Here is a 19,419-nt window from a genome sequence, read left to right as displayed (position 1 = left end):
CTTTGATTATTCGTTTCACAAAAATTGAAAGTAAAACTTTCAAACAACACGTACAAGTCCCCAGATGTTACCAATACTGGGGAAAATGCACACTACATACTCTACATATTTGACTGCTAGTATTTGTTTTCATACTTGTCTCCGCTCTGCTTTGTGTAAACACAGCCTGCAGGTGAAAAGTCTGAAGAATCTGATTAGAACAAACGGTTCGTTCTTTGCAATTGTTTTAATTAAATATGTATCATGAAGTCATGCTGAGGAACAACCACAATTTTAAAATCCAGATGAAAATGCACACAAAACAGGATTCGTTTAAGGACCCTCGCAAAACTGAAAATTTGCTGATTCTTTCTGTTGTTACTGTGTCCGACCCAAATGAATTGTGTACTTTTGGGCAACTGTTTAAAGATAATATGCCTTTAAAACTGGCAAGAGGGTTTTGGGGTTTAGAAGGTTAAATGTGCTTTTTGTTTGTTATGTCAGAAATTCATGTTCCGTTGGTAATAAAGTGAATACAGTCGTGACTTGATAATCTGACACTAAATGTAAAACCTTCTTTTATGTTGGATAGCAAGGCTGTCGGATTGTCAAGACGGAGGTGGAGATACAAGAAGGGCTTGATGCTTGAAGGCTCATTTGTTGTTAGTTATTGTTCATAGTTGTTATAATAACTAGCAGGACTGGTCCCAATAGCCCGTTCTGGTCTCTGGATATTCAGGCCCAATTAATGATGAATTTCCGAACATTCGGTGCGGTCAGGGGACACTTCCATCCCGGGGGAGCGCTCCGACAGGGTAGAAGTGGCCGGAACGCACAGGGAGTATTTGGCTGCTGATGCCAGTTTAGGATAATGGTTACAGTTCTGTTTCCACCATCGCCACCATCATCCGTGTTTACTTCTGCAAACACTGAGCATGCTCCCTGCGTGTGTCCTCTTCTGCACATGCGGGACACTTTTGGGTCATATGAAGTTCACACAGCAGATCACATACAAGTCGCATTTAACTGGAAATGTGAACAAACTTGCATAAACATCAGATTTCACAAAAAAATCAGAATTGAGCATGAAGTCCTGCAATCTGAATGTAGCCAATCTGTGGGATTGTTCAGTCAGATAATACGCTGTTATCCTGATTTATGACATAAAATGTCATGTCGGAGTTGAATCCAAGGCTGTCGGTATGTTAAGGCTGTTTTTAATGGGTTCTGTTTGTTTGTCCTAAAAACCTGTCAGATAGCAAGGTTTTCAGATTGTTAAAGGTCAGATTATCGAGTCACGACTGTAATTCTAAAGATTCAATTGTTAATAAAGAGAAAAGCAGATGAAAAACCAAAGTACTATATGCTAGTTTTATCAAATACATGTATCAAATATTCTTATTATTATTAAATCTCATAAGGTGTTCCTAAAGATCTTCCAATCATGTCAGAACATTCCACATATACTAATGTCTAAAAGCATTCCAACCTCAAAATGTTTAGTTAACTAATAATGTGACTCCAACTAACAAGAGGGACATTATTCCACAGCAGTATGAATCCTACCAATGTCGTAGGCGAGGAAGTCAGCAGAGAAACACTTGGCCCCGTTGCTGAGTGATGTGTCATTATGTGTGTTGCCACCAAAGAAGAGCAGAGTGCCACTGAGGAGCACAGCTGAATGCAGGTACCGTGGAAAGCCGCTTTCCCTCAGAATGAACCTGGAACATATGCATGACAAGGATGTCAAGGACAACTGTGGCAAAGAAAGCATGTAACACGAAGTGTCACACGCAGCCTGGAATGCATAATGAATAATGAAAGCGGCACATGAATGTGTTGATTTACCATGTCCGCGTGTTCACGTCATATCGGTAGAGGTCATCAACAAGGCCGTATTTGTTGGCAGGCAGCGCTTTATAGCCACCATGCACATAGACGCTGCCGCTGGGGCTGTCGTACGTGCTGCTGTGGCCGTAGCCTCCCTGGGGAATGGCTCCTTTGGTCTCAGGCACCAACCATGCGTTGGACCCTAACAAGAAAGCATACATGGAAAGCATGAAGAAAAATCCTCTTAAATCCGACAAAAAAAAAAAAAGTTTACTCCACAAATTTCATCCAAATCATTTGGAAACACTGTCGCTGTTCACCTAGAAAGTCTCGATATTTTAAAGTCAGACTGTCGGGGATGGTTAACATCACTGTACTGTCTGAACTTGTATGATTTCTAAGTTTTGATTTTCAATTTTTAAATTGGTACATGTCACTGCCAACAGAAAACAAGGTCACAGTGCCTCTTAGCTTCTGGTGTCCAAAAACTGTGTTGTAAAATATGGTATTTTAAGATTCACTAAATGGTTTTTGGCAGGTTTTCAATAAAAAAAAAAAAAGGATTCCGAAGAACTCTAAACCGACAGTTAGTCATCATCCTACTGCCATCTGAAACTGAAACTACCTTCAGTTTATCTGCTGTGGCTTTGAAGCTGAGCTTCGTGCAATCCTAACCATTATAGGGGAAATTACATCTATTTATACATCCAGTGTGTCACAGAAGTGAGTACAGTGGAAACCTGTGAAGCTCTGGTGAACCCAAGAGGCTTAAAGGCTGAGCTGGAAAATAACGGTGGCCACACAACATATTGACACTTTGGGCCCAGTTTGGACATTTTCACTTAGGGGTGTACTTACTTTTGTTGCCAGCTGTTGAGACATTAATGGCTGTGGATTGAGTTATTTTGAGACACTGTTATACCAGTTGTACACTGACTACTTTACATTGCAGCAAAGTGGCATTTCTTCAGTGTTGTCCCATGAAAAGTTATCATCAAATATTTGCAGAAATGTCACTCACTTTTGTGACATACTGTATATAATGATATATATATACTGTTTTTTTCATACTTGTGCTGCTGACAAAAGTCAACAAACTGTGATTAGGGGAAGTGAAGTTCCCAGCAGACACCTTTGCTATCAATGTTATGGGTACAATGTGGCAGGCGGGAAAGCTATAAATAGCTGATAGAGGAGACAAACAAAATGTCAGGGTGTCTTCATTAAAATCTGTGACTCACTCAGGTTGTACTCCTGAACGTTGCTGATGTAGCTGTAGATGGGAGAGTAGCCAAAGATAACCAGCATGATTGTTTCCCCGCTCTCCAGCTGGACGCAGTGAGCTGAATGTCCCTCCACAGCATAAATCTGAGCCTGGGCCGGTGGGCCGACCACAGGGTTTCTCCGCTGCCACGTCCGACTGGGCACGTTGAACACCCACAGCTCGTCTGTCACATTTCCCCAGCCAGCCTCCAGTTTCCCTCCAAACATATAGATGTCATCCTTTACAGAAGAGGAGAGGTTTGTTTAAGTACATTACAGAACACTACCTTATTCAAACAAGCATGCAGAAAAGCTGATGCACGCCGTGATAAAAGTCACTGAAACTGCTACAGCGCATAAAAGCATAATCGCACAATATGTGCCTTTCAAAAGAGCCTCTGTTCACTCCTTCATCTGTTCAGTTTACAAAGCCACAAACCACACACTCGCTCATCCTAAAAAGGGCAATGTGTCAGACGTGCAATAAAAATAAAAAACTGCCCTTTTCCCAATAATTATGGAGGTATGGTCACGGCTCTGTCTGACATATATTACAATTAGGTATTTGAAGATGATGTGTAAATAGTGGAAATATTTCCCTTTGAAAGTGACAGTTTCCTTTTTTTTTTTTCCATTTTTTTTTTGCTTTTTCCCTCCATCTAATTCTCCCTCCTTCCCAGTAACAGCTGCGGTATATTTAAATTCCTTCTGTACCAAGATAGGCTGCGGCATATCTGTGTGTGTGTTTACCTGGTAGGCGGCGATTGAGTGGCCGTATCTTGGCACAGGTCCACTATTGATGGGAACTGTGTTCCAAATGCCACTCTCCAGGTTGTAGCTGCAGCGCAAAGCATCAGGACATTACACTTTAACTGCAACCCCAAGTCACAACATCAAAGAGCACACAGAACACATTTATTATCTGCATGCTACACACGCTGCACAGACGGACTTTGTTCCTCTGTCGCTGCACATAAATACACGTTTCCTCCATTTAATAAAAGGGAAACAGCAGCAGCAGCTTCCTTCATGCTAAACGTATCACTTCAGTCTTACACCTACAAAAACTGCTCTTGCGACAGGTTTTGCACACTGATAACAGAAATTCATGTTTGTAGCCGTTCACAATGAAACAAAACACCTGGTCACATCATCGCACATTAGTAATTCATACAAGATGCTTCCGGAGCATCAGGAATCATAGCACCTGGTGAAAAAACAAACACTGAGCAGATGGAGAGAGAGCTCGTCCGAGCGACTGAGATGAAAACAGTCAGTTAAAAAAAAAACTGAAAAACAGACATGAATCAGCGCGGAAGCCAGTTCTACATTTCATCAGCAAGAACTGTCCCAGTACGTGAAATACTAACTTCACACTTTAACTCAGTGAATGCAGCACCTCTACATCCACGAGGCCCTTCACTGCAACCTTAACTCCCACACTTGCCAGTTTGGAAAAAGTGGTAGTTTTAGAAAAGGACAGGTAGTATTCAGAGCAGCGTCCGGCTTTTCTAGTCAGTTTTCCTTAGATGTGTGACATATTCATTCAAAGTAAAGGCAACGCAATCCACATGTAAATGGCTGTAAAGCTTGGTTTGGAATGGACATGATGATCAGACAGCTGATTGAACAAACTAACAAAATACATATTTATTTGTCAGGTGAAAGGGAAAAATCTATACTTCGACAAAAGGGACTTACTTAAGGATCATCTGGAAAGAGCTGTAGTTGAAGGTGTATCCGCCCACAACCCACATGACCTTTTCCTGCACCACGGCCTTATGGGAAGCTCTGGCCAGCGATGTGCCAAAGGGCTTGACACTCGGTAGGACCCAGAAGGACTCAGTTGAAGGTACAGTTAAAGAGCAGTCTGGGCCTGCAGGGACGCACAGGAGAGGAAATGAAGAGATAAAAGAGGATAGCAGTGAGGATAAAAGTTAAAAATACACAACAATGTTTGCTTTACCGTCTCCAAAATAAACACGATTAAAATTCTCTTTTTAGCGGCACTATTTTAAGGCAAAGATGCATATTCATGTAATCTTTTCTTATGATGCAATCTCCCCCCCTCCTCCCCTCAGCATCTGACAAATATTTTCGTAATTGCTCAGTGAAAACTTTGAAGAGCAAACACGCCGCCCTCAAACCATCAAATCCAAAAAGCACGAGCACGGGGCACTCCTTAAACGAACATGACAGGCAGGGAGGTGTGAACATGTCAGGCTGTGTGAACGGAGGCCATGCTGGAAAAGCGCATGCCTCCGCTAATGATTCTGTCAAGTTTCATCACGCCAAAAAAGCGTTCGGTTCCCCCTCCAGCTGGAGGCGCATAATAACGCACTGTCACCGGGCTTATCGACATGTTACCAATCAGCATTACAGTGTGACATAACACAACACAGCTGTTCGTGCTTGTCTGCTAACACATTGTTCATTACGTCTTACGGCATAATCACCGCCGCAGACATGGGAGGAGCGGCTGCAGAGCGTGTTGCATGAATGTGTCGGGCTCTTCGGCGTAGGGAAACACTGACTGTAAGCTGAGGGATGCTGCTCTACATTCTTATTTCATGTCCGAGGATCGCATGTGCTGGAAGAGCTTTTATTAAAACCATCTTTCCATCTGCTGCTTGGGTAATATCCCCCCGTTTCTGACTGTATTCCTACTTGGGCTGGATCAAGACAGTGGAGCCCTCCTAAACGACCCAAAGGCTTTTAACATCTGCAGGATCTGGACGGAGCTCGCCCTTACCTTGCCAGCTGTCATTGCAGACACACAGCTTCTCCCCGGTGAGGTCGCAGTAGCCGTGGTCGGGGCTGCCGCAGTTGTTCCTGCAGTAAGGGATGTCACAGGCCTCGCCTTTCCAGTACTTGTCACATTCACAGTACACTCTGCTGGCAGCCGAGTTCCCAGGGGTGCACTTCCCATGGCCGGAGCAGTTATTAGGACAAGAGTTGATCCTGGGCAGGAAGTACAGTATGTTTTCATCTGGCACACTTACACGGTGTGCACTTCTGGGGCATGCAGATGGAAGATTTGTGTTATGCAGCTTTAAGCAAAGGTGACCGGGACAAAAAGATGGGTAATGCATGAAGAAATACTGAGCAGGTCAGTGGTCATAAACTGTTGCTGAAGCATTTATAGCAGTCTTTCTGTTGCAAGAACCCAAGAAACAGTTCATGTAGTTTAGAATAAGTCTGACAAATTCTTGCACTCTTAACACTAACTTGTACATGTGCATGCTTTTCGAGTGAGGAATTGGGTTCCTGCTGAGATGCGCAGCATGAAAAACACAAATCACGGCACTTACGAGTAAAATATTTCAAATCCTGTCAGGTTATAGGCAGCGTCGCTGAAAAAGTGTAGTAGTGCGTAGCCTGAAGTTGTCTCAACCTCAGGAACTGTCTCATTACCTCGTATCTCTGGCACGATGAGACCGCTGCAGAGAAATGCGGGAGAAGCATTAACATAATGTTACTGAAACTCGCACCAGTCCTAAGATACAATAACAAACCCATAACTCTCCACTAAATTAGAGCGTCTAGACACACGCTACAGTAAACGATAAGAATGTTGCAGAGGAAAATCAAGTTAAGCCCACATCATAAAAAACATAAACAATCACTTGAAAAATGTTTTGAACAACCAGTGTTTTCATTGCAGTTTTACAATAGTGCACATAAATTCACATTAAAGTGACAGCGCTCTGATGCACACGAGTCTCTCCATTCAGAAAGCATCTCATGTGCTCTGACAAAGCCACTGATCTAAACTATTACACTAAATGCTTTGGATTAATAGATTCTGACCTCGGATTTGTGCCATTATTTTTACAAGCAGGGTCTTAGCCTTGACCTTAACTCTGAGAGGTCTTGGCCTGTTTTGTTCATTTTTACATACTTTTAGTTTTGTCTTTATAAACCACATAGAAAAAGGTTTACCGTGCCCAAGTTAGGGATCTTTTTTTTTTCAGCACAACATCACCTATACAATCTGACAATTATTTTTTCATTTTAACCTACAATATTAACATTTGGGCTCCAAAACACACAAAAAATATAAAATCTGATTTGAAGAAATGTATTATTTATTACAATAAAAACCAGAAACATGCTTAATGAAGCATTTTGAAAGCTGAAAATGTAACTATAGGTTGCAGATATGAAGATGAAAAGGTAAATTTGATATAAAATCTAACGAAATACAAATATTTGCAACTACATACAAAGCAGGTGTGTCTTTCTTTCTGTTTATCTATACCACTCCTAAAAATAGTTTCTGTCCAGAATGACTGTCTACTGAACAAGAAACAAAAACTGGGAGAGAGTTTAAAGTCTGCACTTTCGAGTGAAGTTGACGTCATCGCCGTACGTGCACTAGTTTTTCTGTTGTGACATGTCAAAAATAACATGATTATATCACGCTGGCATGACGGCGGACCTCTGAGGGTTAATATTGCAATTAGTCTTACATCTCAATTGAAAAGCACTTAAAGTCAGCATCTATAAATGAGCTACACAAATAACAAGTACACACTTATGACCAACTATGAAACATTGTCAGTCGATGACATTGTGGATCGTGCTTGGATAAAAGCCTCTCTCTCTCATTTTTGGAGTTTCTCACCTGAAAACAGCCACCAGAGGAGCGTATATCGAGTCTCCATCATAGACGTACATGTGGTCCCAACTGCATTCTGTGGCAAAGTGGTTAAATCTTAGCCGGAGAACCGCATTTGGACTGGAGGAGGAAGACACAACAGATTAATGATGAACACTTGAACAGCGTCTACAACACGTTCCTCACTCAGATCGCTGCCGACGAGCGGGCCAAATTTAAACAGCCGTTTTAATAGATAGCACTCCTGACAAATTGATTTTGCTTCAGTCTAATTGCAGCACTGAAATATTCATTCCCAAAATGTATCAGGGCCTAAGAATAACAGGCTGCCTCTCTATTTATTACCATCCTGGTAATAAAGTTTCCGAGCAGCTCCGTCTTCTCAGCGGCTGCGGTTGCCATGGCAATTAAAAGCATCAACAGGTAAAGGCGTTCTCTCCATCTCCGAATAACGATTAAAAAGTAAAACACAGCTCGGCACACAAACACGGCGAACCTTCGGAACGCCAGATCCAGCTTCGCATTACGCTGTGCAAGCACCAAAAGTAAACTCCCCTCAACAGAGATGCCGATCAGCTTGATATAATTGCATTAATCAGTTTGCACTGCTTAATTGAATCCGGCTGTGTGGGGCTAAGCTTCGGCAGAACACACCAGTTTACACAAGTACTTACTAGCCCTCGATGAGCCAGGTGCACTTTGTTTTGTACTTGTAGTTGATTGGACCGTCGGTGAGGTATCCTGAGGGTTCTGTCAACCTGGAAGATCACAAAATCAAACAGAACGATCGTTCAGACGACTGGTATGTAAGCACTGTGTGTAAGATTAACAACTGGTGGCAACAATCATCAGTTTCATCTAATCCAGAGCTTATTTGGTCAGAGCGCCAGCTACTCAAGGTTAAAGTAAACATTTCTTAATAAAACATTTGGAAGAGCGATCGTCTGCGTTGTTGTGGCGCCGCAGACAACGGCGGGATGATGCTGCATAAAAAGCAGATGATTGCACTCTGTCCCGTGATTTTAATGTACTTTTTTCCCAGAGATAATATTTAATATAAAGAACATTAAAAATAAGAAAGGTTGTAGGGAATGCGTCCTATAACTTAACTGACACAGGAGCTTTAAGGTTGAAAATATGAAACTTAGAGAGTTAAAAATCTAGTAAGGCCTGCAATATTATTTCTTTAAGTCACAAACAATCCTCTTCATTTTTTCAAATCGTGACTCAAGCACACCGGAAAGGCTCTTGCAGCAGAGCAGATTTCATAAAGGGGACACCATTTCTTAATACCCTCAAACCACGCCTGGCATTTCACTACAGCAGTTTCTTGGTATTTATGAGTTGGCATACACGTCAGTACCAATTTATCCACAAAAAAAAAGTGAAAACCAGCCTGGCAGCGAGTAAGTTTCCTCTTTTTTTTTCCTGCCCCTGAAACAGCCCTAGAGAAATGTGACACCCAACTAGTTGTCAGACTGTTCATCTGGTGATCGGAAACGGCCAACAAGTCTGATGATTTTCTTGGCTGGAAGGACGGTTTGTAGCTCAGAAACACTGTTATTAGCAACAGACGTCAACAAACATTTTCTGTTTCCTCGATTGCGTTTCCGAAAGCGTTCAAGGGAGCTACTGTGTCGAGGTGTTTTTCTTTAATAAGCAGAGCTCTTATCCCGGTTCAAAACCTCCCATAAATGTGAAGTCAGGTGTCCGACTGTAGTCTCACACAGTGCATTTAATTTAAAAGATTCAAGATAAGCTGGCAGTCAGCTCAAGGTCAGTCCCAAACAACTAAAAGATTCAATCAGCTGTCTTATAAAGAAGCTTCTTCTAGCCCCCAACCAAAGTATCTGTAGGACCATGATGATGGATGACTGCTGCACGGACTTTGGCCACTGTCCCACATCACAAGAATAAAGAGATGAATATTTCCCATTGAGCTCGAAAAAGATTCGATTAGACACAGTGATGCATTTTTAGCTTTACACAAATTGCACTTTGTTATCTGGAGGTCAACGCGGACACAAATATTCGACTCCACGGAATTAGTAATCGCCGTCAGCACTGGTAACGTTCAGGGCACGACCGCACAGACAGACAGCAGCCGTGGCTTCTTCTTTTTTCTTTTTATTTCTGTTTATGGAAGCATCACAAATTCATACCAGGCTCTCGTAGGTGGTTTGAGTAAACACATGACCTGAATTGCGTTGCCTTTGTGTCTCTGGCGATTGTTCTTGATGCATAGCATGACACAAGATTACTTCCAGCTCCTGATGTGTTGACGGGATAATGGAGGAGAGATGGATCATAATCTCATGAAGATGCGGCGGTATGCATCAGCTAAGAACACTCCGTTGTTCAAACCATTAGGATGCACACAGTTGAGCCGTATTTACAAATTGCTATTCTTTATTAAACGTCTACTTACACCTACCACTTACTAACTTGAGATGAACACTTAAGATATAAACAGCCAGGAGCAGGCGACGGGCACTTAGTTAGGGCTGCGCAGACATCCATGGATGATGAATTTTTCATGCTGCACTTTGGATTTTCCAGACAAACACTATCCCCTTCAAAACCGTACCCCTGAACGTATCAAGATTCTGCGCGTCGCTCCCTTTACGATAAGCACGACATGACCAGAACCTCATCTGTGATGCCGACAGTAAATCCACACTTGTTGGAGCTGGGCAGCAATGTGTATTTGATCATGTGTTAATGAAGATGCATGCTTCTACTCCAGTGATATCAGAGTTTAAAAAGTTCCTCAGCACAATCAGCAGTTCTCTTAGTGATGAGAGGTTATTCTCTGACAACACGCCTGATGACAAGCCGCACCAAACCTCAGACACATCAGGAGCGATGGTAATTACTGTGATCGAGGCACCTCTGCACCACAGAGTGCTCCTCAGGTGCACAGAAAGGCCATTAATATGCTCCTGTCGAGATGAGCATCACCATTACCATATAGTTTGAGCGTTTATTCTTAGTCGTTTCATCCCTGCCTTTTCCTTTCGAGCTTCACACACAATCCTTAACTGATTGAGCCTATTAGTCTGTCGTCATCCACCTGTGCTGTCAACAGCTAGATTCTTCCGTCATAGTTGGAAGGGGGTATTTTTAAATCAAGTTGATTACAGATGTTTCCTCGAAGCCACCGCAGCCTCCTTCCTCTCACAAAAGCAAACAGAACTGATCTGCTCAGCGGTTTGATCACTGCGAGGCCTCGGGTCAGTATGACAGGGCACGGGAGGGTCTCGGTCGTCCAGTCTGCGCTCAAAGCAAGAAAGCAAACGGCGCTCATTTATTTAATCCTCACTTCCTGTGTGGGTGAGAAGATCGCACGAAATAAAACACCTCAACAGATGAAGGAAATAAACATCTGGCTTGTGATAACACTCGCAGTAAACACATATGAAATACCAACAACTGGCCGAGGAACCAAGGAGTGCTTTGCATTTTATTTTTCAAGCAAAAATTGCCAAACACCAGCTTATTGCATCTTTTTATTCACAACAATTAGATTTGTGCTTCTGGACTGATGAGCAGCATCTTTAAATTTGGCAAAAAAGTGAAAATCAGTCATGATCCCAAACTTATTTACTAGTAAAAATAACAATCAGGTTTAGTTTTGGTATCACCTGAGCTTCATCTCATGCTTCGATCAGAACATTTTCATAATGTGGAGCCTTGTATCCTGAGCACAGAGCTCAACAGGTCTGCTGATTTACTTTTGTTTAATTGTGATCTGCACGTGGACTGTTTACAAAAAGGGTTTGTCTTTTGCAAGCATTACTACTCCAGCACATTTCCTAAAAAGCTGCCTGCACACACATGTGCCAATGACACTGCTGGAAGGGAAAAACAGCAGCCACTGGGTCAAACTGGATCCTAACCTACTTTCTACTGGCTCGGATCGTTTCGTGTGAATCCCACAACTGTGACACTTTGCGAGCGATCTGACGTTGGCCGCAGATAAAAAAGACTTGGCCACTTACTTGAAGCGCCCTTGGCAATGCTGGCACTGATCTCCGACCCATCCTCGGTCGCAGATGCAGGATCCGTTGATGCATTTTCCAGAGAGACAGTTCTTGTCACACGGTTTGGCCGGAGAGGCGTGAGTGAACAGCACGAAGTAAAACAAAACGTACACCGCCAAGTATCTGTTGATGCCCCGCAGATCGCCGTGGATGGCTAATCTGGGCCCGAAAAGAAAGAGTTTAGCTCTGCATTTCCCCCCAGGATCCATGTTTTTTTTTTTTCCCCCTCTCTCCAGGGTCGGACCAATCCGAGTGAAAGGACCGGGGCCTTGAGGTCTACTTTGGGAGAAAGCCTGGGCTATACTCAGGATGTTTCCGTTATAACAAAGAAGTCCTGCATATTGGTTGAGTGCGGTGCATACTCAGCTCAGCTAAAGCCTGCTGTACAAAGCTTTGGAGGAGGGAAAAAAACAGCTATGAAATTGTTAGCTAAGTGTTTATAAAAGCTGCTCGGTTAACCGCATGCATAGACTTGGAGTGGGAGGAATTCCCTTCACCCTACCTCTCGTTGGAAGAAGCTTCCTAAAAACATCGATTAAAGCTACCGGAGCGGCTAACTCGTCCAGCGCGAGCTAATACATGACTTGTTAGCTTATTTTGTTAGCTTATTTGCAGTTTGGCCTCTGCTGGGTAATGTAACGTTACGGCATTGATTCTCTTCCAAATGCCATTTCAGCAGCCATTTTAATGCGTAAACAATCCTTCAAACCGAACCGGGGATGTACACGGGAACATACGACGGTCCTTCCACGAGCCGCTACACTTCAGCCGGATCTCGTCCACGGACGAACAAAGGGATTGTGGCGTTTGTAGCCGCGGACTCAGAGAGCAGGCTGCCGCAGTCAACATGGATGTGGTGTGATGTTGGGGAAACTGTAGGGCTATTCTTGCCGACTGGGGGGCATTTGAGCAAACACTTTGAACTGTTGTTGGTCCCCCGCTCGTCTATCTCCGCGGCGATTTAAGCATCCTCACGCGTGGGTTTCGTTGCCGTTGACGCGCCGTGATGTCTCCTTTACACTCCAGCCGGGTGGGGGAAATAAAAAACCAAAACACCGCCGTTGCTCTGAAAACATGACAAGAACAGGCTGCGATGGATTTGCTAGCGCAGCGACACTAGACAGTTCCTCAGGTTGGAGAAAACTAAACACAGGGTGCGCATGCGTACTGGCAGCGGGTTCCATTTAAAGGTACAGCGTCCCAAATCCGAGCAGCTGTGCTATGCGGCATTTAAAAGCTGGAATATTATATATTTTAATATATGTAATAAGTTCAAGGATCACGGATTTCCATATTTATAAAAAAACAATTCTTATTCCTTCAGCATCTCACAAGCAGGAGCCGTGAGACACAAGCCAAGCAAGCAGGAAACGTTCCCACAACATTAGCAAACATCACATGGTGTAAACTAATGTTAGAATAACTTTTGAAGAATATTGATCATTTCAAATAATGCTCCAACAAGGTTAAAAGATCTTAAGACATAATGTTTTGAAATTCAGAGGATGCTTGGAGGATGTTGTCAGATTATGTTGCAGGATAACTAAAGATTCTCAAATCAACATTTAAAAAAAATGTTTTTAAGATGTTATCAAGGCCGAGGGTCAGCAATAAAGGCTAGAATCTGTTTTTATAAAATATTCCTGTAATTTGATGTATAAATATAGGTGGGAAATTTTGCCTGCAATATTCTGGGGATGTATTAGGAATTTTGCTGTTGAGAATGATAACAAAGGAAGGATGTTCTTAACGCAACATTTTGAAAATGTTTTAAGAACATCTTCAGAGAACTTTCTGCCTTAAAGAAGAACATTCTGGGAACATAATCTGACAAGCGAACCCTCCAAACATCCTCCATATGTTCCAATTAAAACATGACATCTTAGTCAACGTTTAGTCTCATAGGAACATGTGAAATGATAAATATTCATAAACTATCCTTTGAACATAAGATTAAAGTGATTTATCTAACACATGATTAGAATGTGCAGCCAATGTTGTTGGAACATTCCCTGCATGCTGGTTAACACTTTTCTAACTTTTTCCTCTCATTAATCCTCATTCTGTTTGAGTTTAACCTTTGCAATTATAAACAAAATTCCAATGTGGTGCACTCCATTTGTTAGACTTTTCTTTCGCTGGCATACTGTATATTTAGGGTAATGCTCATAAAAGCAGCAGCTGGTGGCATATTGCAAACATTCAACAAATCTAACAGAAATTTGCAAATTCACTACATGAACAGATGGGCGGCAGATTCAGTGGAAAACCAACATAAAGTGTATTAGTAAGTTGTTGGGCCACCATGTGCCACTAAAACAGCTTTAATGCACCTCAGCAATAATTCTCCAAGTCTCTGGAACTGTACTGGAGGGAGAAACACATTTTTTCCACAACGTATTCCCTCATTTGGTGTTTTAAAGATGGTGCGTTCAGTTGGGTTGAGATTCAGTGACAGCACATAATCCACATCATTTTTTCTACTCATCAAACTGCTCAGTGACCTTTTATGCCCTGTGGATGGAAGCTTTGTCATCCTGGAGGAAACTGCTCCCGTCAGGTTAGAAATGTTTCATGACAGGATAAAAGTGATCTCTAAGAACAACACACTTTGCATTAATTTGCAGCGAGCCTTCCCTCTAAGGGTACAAACCATGAACAACCAAAAAAGCAACCATATCTCCTCACTGTAGGGGTTAAAGGTGCAGGTATTTTCTTCAAATTTTCACCCACCTGTATATGTAAATATCACATTTCCTTGCACTTGTAATATTTTTGTTTCACATAGGTCTATTGTTGAAGACATGAAATCCTCTATTTGCAGGTTCAGGTGTTTAGTTCAGCTAAAAACCACCTTTGTTCAGTTAAAAAAAAAAAAAGATCAGTTAAAAAATATTCTGTTATGCTTTTTAGTTAAATAAACTGATTTGATATGTTGGTTAAGATAAAATATCCTGCTATCTCTATCTCACATTCACACATGTCCTGCTGCTGGCCCGTCACAGCGTATAACTGAACTTTATAACCAGGGAAGCGACAGTGAAAAAACCCTTCAACAGAATGATCACAAAATATTCCCTGATGCTCCATGCAGGCTGCTCGTGGTCGGGATCCTAAGAGGTAATTTTCACAGCTACACTCGTTTTGTTGAACTTAACCAGCGCACTGAGAATTAGCTTTTTGCATCTGCATTTGAAGTACATGTACCGCTGAGTCAATTTGTCTGTGAATGGTCTATCCCTGGCAGGAAATTTCTATATCTGACACTAATGGTTGGGGAAATAAATCAGTGACAAGGTCAAGGAGTGACAGGCGCTTTTTAAGAAAGTCATTTTTCCGTTCACTTGTTTGACGAGGCTCTATTGTGACGGCGCCCTACATCAGATGCAGCGTGTCTCTCTGAGAGGGAGCACTTATCTTCGTTTGAGATGAGGCTTGTCAGGGTGGTGCCAGCTGTCAAGCTGAAGAGTCTGTCACATAGTGGAGGGTGCATTTGTTTGATGTAGCAGGGCAGAGAGAGCAGATCTGAGATCTGTGTATCCTTTTAGTGTCTGTCATACAGATGGTGATTCAATGGCAGATGGACTCTGACATCTTCAATTAGTTTGTTCTGAAACAATTTTCAGCTCATTGTATTAAACACTTAGCTGCAGTCACCCCCATAAGAGACAGTGTGATGCATTAGTTGCTATGGCAAAGGTACTGAGAGTCTTCATTTCTGTCTGTAGCCTTTCAAACTGAAGCACATATAACACAGAGCTGAATGAGGCGCTTTTCTTTTTCTGCATTTTGATATCCATCCATCTATCCATCCATCCATCCATCTGTCTATCCATCCATCTATCCATCCATCCATCCATCAGCTATCCCCACTTTATCCTCTCGAGTGTCGCAGGGGGCTGCAGTCCAGCCCAGCTGACATTTGGCACCAGTCAATCACAGACTAACACAAAAGGAGCTCACATCCCCACTTATGGTCAATTTAGAATCAACAGTTAACCTATCGTACTTGTCTTTGGACTGTGGAAGGAAGCCAGAGCACCTGGGAAAACCCCACACAGGCACTGGGGCAACATGTAAAGGAAAGGCAGGTCTCCCCAGCAGGTTGGAACCAAGAACCATCTCACTGTGAAGCAACAATACTAACCTCAGGTACTGTTTTACACACTGTGACATAAACGGACTCTTAAACTTTCACCTTTATGTGAACTAAACTTGAATATTTATCATTTCTCGCTGGTGCAACTGATTCATTCATTCAGATTCGCCCACACTTCTACACCCACACCTGCAGGTGGCAATGTTGCACATAAAGACGATGGTTGCAGCTTATTTAGGCAAAAGTTATGCCACATTAATATTTCACTGAGCCACTATATGTTTTCTACAACCGATTTTAGTTTTTACTTGATAATTACATTTTTATTTCCACAGGATGGCTTCTGCACTTGAAGTGTAGCTCAGGGGGACGGCACAGTCCCACACAAACACAACTTAATTTAGTCACTTTCAGAGCATCACATGAGTTCAATTCAATCAGATAGAGAGTCTCTGTGTTACTATTCATTGAAGCAACACCTTTCACAAGTCTATGCTCATTCTAAAGTGTTTTATAGGTGCTATATTTAACTGTATTCAACTGATCTATATTTGTTTTTATTTGTACTCTACAGACTCTACAGACTTTGTGTAGGTTGTTTTAACTGTTGTACATGTAGTGTTATGTTCATTAATTTTTGGATACCAAACAATGTCAGGAAAAATGTGTTACTTGGCTACATTTACATATCTTTGATAGTTATTGATGTACATTTTCTCTTCTTCTATAAATAAAGAAGTGATGTAATTGAATCAAATGGCAGCACAGTTATGTTAAATTACAAATAGACACCACGGAATGAAATGTAAGACAATCAAGATGGGAGAAAAATAAATCAACTTTAAAATATCACCCTGAAAATGTAATTTGCATATAGAATAGAATATATTTTTGTCGTTGCAAAGGTGTACGGCAAAATTAAGCATCAGTTCCTGTCGGTTCATTCACACAAACAGTTAAAAAAAAACTGAATAAGAAAGGTGCAAATATAAAAAAAATAATACCAACAAGTGTAACCTATGAAAACAGAGATAACTTTAAAAACAGTAGCTTAAGTTGCACTTCTGGATGTTGCACAATGCTGAACATTTGCATTAAAGGAAGTGTCTTATGTGCATATAAGGTGTAGCTGGAATATAACGTAGTGCTGATGTTCATTACATTTATCATTTAGTTGATATATTTTGATATATTACTGCCTTAATGGTCGGTTGTACATCCTTCATGTATCTATCTAAACAGTCTGTCACACCTTCATCCACCTTGTAAATTGCCTAAACTGCTGTCTCCTGCTCAGCTATCAAAATTCTGGAAGGCAACATTTAAGCTGTCACAGGATGCAGCATCGCCTCAACATTTTCCTCAGCCTCCGCATGAGTCATCCACACGCGCTTTGAAATCCGAAGAACCGCCTGTTTATTTTCCACCAGAGGTTGCCATCGACCTGATCACACATGAACTTAAAACAATATTATCGTGCGATGACTTAACGCCCCTCCACTTAAGCCGCGGGAGAGCCTGCTGGCGTTTAGTCAGGTGCACACACCTCTGAGCTGCAGGGAAACAGACACCATCTTTCCAAGGTGTAGTGTGTCTGAAGCCGGTGCCCTCTGCATTCTTGGGTCGAAATGTTCTCGGGTGGGGGGGTGAACAAAACAGGGAGGTACGGCGCAGTCAGCGGGTTCGACTTTTCTTTGGAAATTCCCAGACGTAACAGTAAGAGAAGGCACTGATTAGATGAAAATACCTAAACAGTTGGGAGGTCTCTTTTCAAGGGGATTAAGGAGGTGCATCGCGTCTCTGTGTATATGTGTGCAAACATGGGAGAGACCCTGGAATCAAAGAGGGTCCAGTGTTAATTTGGAGTTGAGTCGGCGACCTTTGTCCTCTGATTCACAGCTGAGGAATGCTTTTTGTGTTACAATCAGCAGCAGGACTGAGCAGAGCAGCCTCGTCGCACCTTTGACTCGAAATTACAATCATGCAAAGCTCAAGTGTCTGTTTGACCACATTGGTTTCACATGTATGTATAAAAATGCCTCAAGCGCAAGCGTGATGACTCTAAATCATCCACATCTGAATGTTTAAGACCTTAACCCTCCCATACAGCAAGGGGCTTCTAAAGGTCTGCTGCACAATAGGAATTCCCCTGCTGGATTAACCAGACAGTTCTTTTGCTGTGGACACACAGACAAAGAATGAGCGTAGGAGAGAAAGGCCAGACCACCCTTGTTTTCAATTCATGCTGAGCCATCATGCCTGACTCACATTCACACTTTTGCCGTTCGCTCGAGGGCTGCACCGCGAAGCGAAGAAAAAGAACTGACATCATCTGCTGACTTTTAACTGACCTGCTTGAAACGAGGTGAAGTCCGTTCGGTGACAAGTTCAAGGCGAAGGTCTGGTTGAACAGAGCACGCAGCAGCTTTTCTCAAAAGGCTGAAAAGATTTGTTCATGTGCAAATTTTCTTTAAAAAAAAAAAAAAAAAAGCAAAATACTGGGAAACAATGTTGATTCATTTGAGAAAAGAAAAAAAAACTCTTCACATGATGACACCTGCGCTGTCTTTAGGAAAACTGCTGAGGAAGACGAGGAAAAGTGAATGAAAGTTCTATAAAAATGTAAAAACTTGACCATGATTGAGATAAATCTTTGTCAGACAAGCAAAATGCATGTTTCCTGCTGTCTTTCACATCCACTTTTTGATATTTCCTTTCAATCTGATAGAGTGCATACATGCAGACAGGTGACAAATTAAAGGGAAAAACCATCATAAAGTGTAAGATGTTGGGCCGGTACAGTTTCAGCGCACCTTGGCATTGACTCTGAAAGTCTAGGGAACTCTACTTGAGGGACAAACAAAAGCTATTCCCTCATTTGTAGCACTGGCAGATGCATTGGTCAAAAATCTCACAGGTGTTCACTCGGGTTGAGATCTGGTGACCTCAAAGGTCAAAGCAAACGCATCACATCATTTTCATCCTCATCAAACCATTCAGTGACCCCCTCATGGTCATCCTGCAAGATAACAGACTCATGAGGAGAGAAATATTCCATCACACGATAAAGGTGATCAGTGAGATCAACTTGATCTGCAGTGACACGTCCCTAAAAGAGAATAACCCAAACCCAGGTCACCTGATTGGCTCATTGTAGGCAGTCAACTGTTTTTCCCTTCATTTGTCTCCCACCTGTCGATATTTTAGTCATTCTGATTCGTATCCATGCCTCAGTTCCATCACACAGGAATCCAATCTGTCCCAAATTTATTCTGAGCATAACATAACCCTAATAGCCCTCCAAATTCAAACAGTGCTTCAGTAGATGGTATGTCCCCCTCAGGGTCCTGATCTCAACATGGAGAGAAAATACATCTGAGACGGCCAACCTCCACAGAAGAACTATAGAAAGTTCTCCAAGATACTTGTTTACTGCAGTTTGTATGAACTCACAGATGAAATTAATTCATGTCGTCATTGCACTTTTAACACCAAAACCTTTGCACAGGACTTTACATATCAAGCTTTTACAAATCATATGTATACATTTCAAATTAAAATGTAAAATGGTATCATAACCCAGC

General features: G+C 42.1%; 1 protein-coding gene across 1 annotated transcript in view; it reads right to left on the bottom strand.

The window, feature by feature from the left end:
* atrnl1b (attractin-like 1b) overlaps window positions 1-12,832 on the bottom strand; it is a 77,993-nt gene extending 65,161 nt beyond the window's left edge. The window contains exons 1-10 of the mRNA XM_008277579.1: window positions 11,695-12,832; window positions 8,368-8,451; window positions 7,700-7,813; window positions 6,384-6,512; window positions 5,825-6,033; window positions 4,774-4,948; window positions 3,823-3,910; window positions 3,051-3,312; window positions 1,828-2,011; window positions 1,546-1,700 (exon numbers count right to left, since the gene is read on the bottom strand). Of these exons, the coding sequence (XP_008275801.1) occupies window positions 1,546-1,700; window positions 1,828-2,011; window positions 3,051-3,312; window positions 3,823-3,910; window positions 4,774-4,948; window positions 5,825-6,033; window positions 6,384-6,512; window positions 7,700-7,813; window positions 8,368-8,451; window positions 11,695-11,945 (1,651 nt within the window). The 5' untranslated portion in view covers window positions 11,946-12,832. The remainder of the gene's footprint in view (window positions 1-1,545; window positions 1,701-1,827; window positions 2,012-3,050; window positions 3,313-3,822; window positions 3,911-4,773; window positions 4,949-5,824; window positions 6,034-6,383; window positions 6,513-7,699; window positions 7,814-8,367; window positions 8,452-11,694) is intronic.
* Window positions 12,833-19,419: the final 6,587 nt, after the last annotated feature.

This window comes from Stegastes partitus, unplaced genomic scaffold (assembly GCF_000690725.1).
Source record: "Stegastes partitus isolate 25-593 unplaced genomic scaffold, Stegastes_partitus-1.0.2 Scaffold101, whole genome shotgun sequence".
NCBI lineage: Eukaryota > Metazoa > Chordata > Actinopteri > Pomacentridae > Stegastes > Stegastes partitus.
The sequence above is the reverse complement of the archived record's forward strand: the minus strand, read 5'-3'. Positions and strand labels throughout refer to the sequence as shown.